At 44.7% G+C, this 1,066-nt stretch overlaps 1 protein-coding gene across 1 annotated transcript; it reads right to left on the bottom strand.

The window, feature by feature from the left end:
- Positions 1-7: 7 nt before the first annotated feature.
- On the bottom strand, positions 8-475 carry SETTUDRAFT_166975 (uncharacterized protein; the record flags this gene model as incomplete). The annotated part of the gene is made up of 1 exon (XM_008023758.1): positions 8-475. A coding segment is annotated over one exon (468 nt), but the record flags the coding sequence as incomplete, so codon positions are not given.
- Between the last annotated feature and the right edge of the window lie 591 nt (positions 476-1,066).

Consider the following 1,066-nt stretch of genomic DNA (forward strand, 5'->3'; position numbering starts at 1 on the left):
GTCTAACTTTCTCTCTTAGTTCTTTAGAGACGTTAGATAGAGAGGAGATTTGGTCTCCTAGAATTGTAGAGTTTTTTTTGTTTACTCTGCCGTTCTCTGTAAAGTCTCTAAAGACTTCTACAAGGTCTAGTAAACTAGTTTGCCTAGTAGGGTTGTTCTCAGCTAGGTTAGCTGCTTGGATTACTAGGTTTCTAGCAATCTCTAAGGCCTCCTCAATAGAGGTTGCCTTTGGTGTTTTCCCTACTGTAGGGTATCTTGGCACTGCTCCAATAAACGGAGAAAAATTGCTTCTTGTCCTAGTATGGGTAGGCCTAGGCGGTTCTTCTGGTTGCCTGTTAGGGCACGGCGTAGGGGCCTCCTCAGCCATCTCGATTTCTGGATTATTATCCATTAGTCGTTTGCTTGTGCCTCTAAGGTCCTTTGAGGCTAGTCTTTTTTTGTTATTTTTATTGTTTTGATATGTCTGTGTTTCTTGCTAAATTTGAGCTTCAATAAGCTCCTGCGTTCCTATTGGCCCCTCTAGTCTTGGCATTAGAGCCCAAGCTCTGTGAGAAAATTCTCACAGGCGTGAGATAACGAAGGAAGGCCTCCTTCTTCTCCCTACTGCGCGCTAGCGCCTTAGCTGCAGGTGTTAAAAGTGCTGTTAGTCGATTCCTCGTGGTCGGTTCTCCTAGATAGCGTGCTTTCCTAGCGGTTTCCAGAAAACTCGAAGTTAGTGTTGGTGACTAAGCTCCCTTACTTAACTACTGTATCTGCTCCTTAAGAGAACTTGTAAGAGACCCTTGCTAGATTTGCATACAGTTTTAAATAAGCGTAGCCTGCGCCTCTATTTCGCGCGCGTTGCGCGGCGTTTTCGGCTCCCAAGCAGTAGTCTCTTGCGCTAGTGGAGTTGGCGTACGCAGCATGACGTTAAGCTGTGATAAAACAACGTTATAATCGTGTGGTGAAAGTCCAGCACCTTAGAACCCTCCGCGGATATTTTCTGGTGTAATAGCCTTATAATAGGCCTTTTTAAACGCTAGTAGAAAGGTTTCTTTGCTAATATAGTAGATGCGATTGCGTGCTA

Source organism: Exserohilum turcica (assembly GCF_000359705.1).
Source record: "Exserohilum turcica Et28A unplaced genomic scaffold SETTUscaffold_11, whole genome shotgun sequence".
Lineage (NCBI taxonomy): Eukaryota > Fungi > Ascomycota > Dothideomycetes > Pleosporales > Pleosporaceae > Exserohilum > Exserohilum turcicum.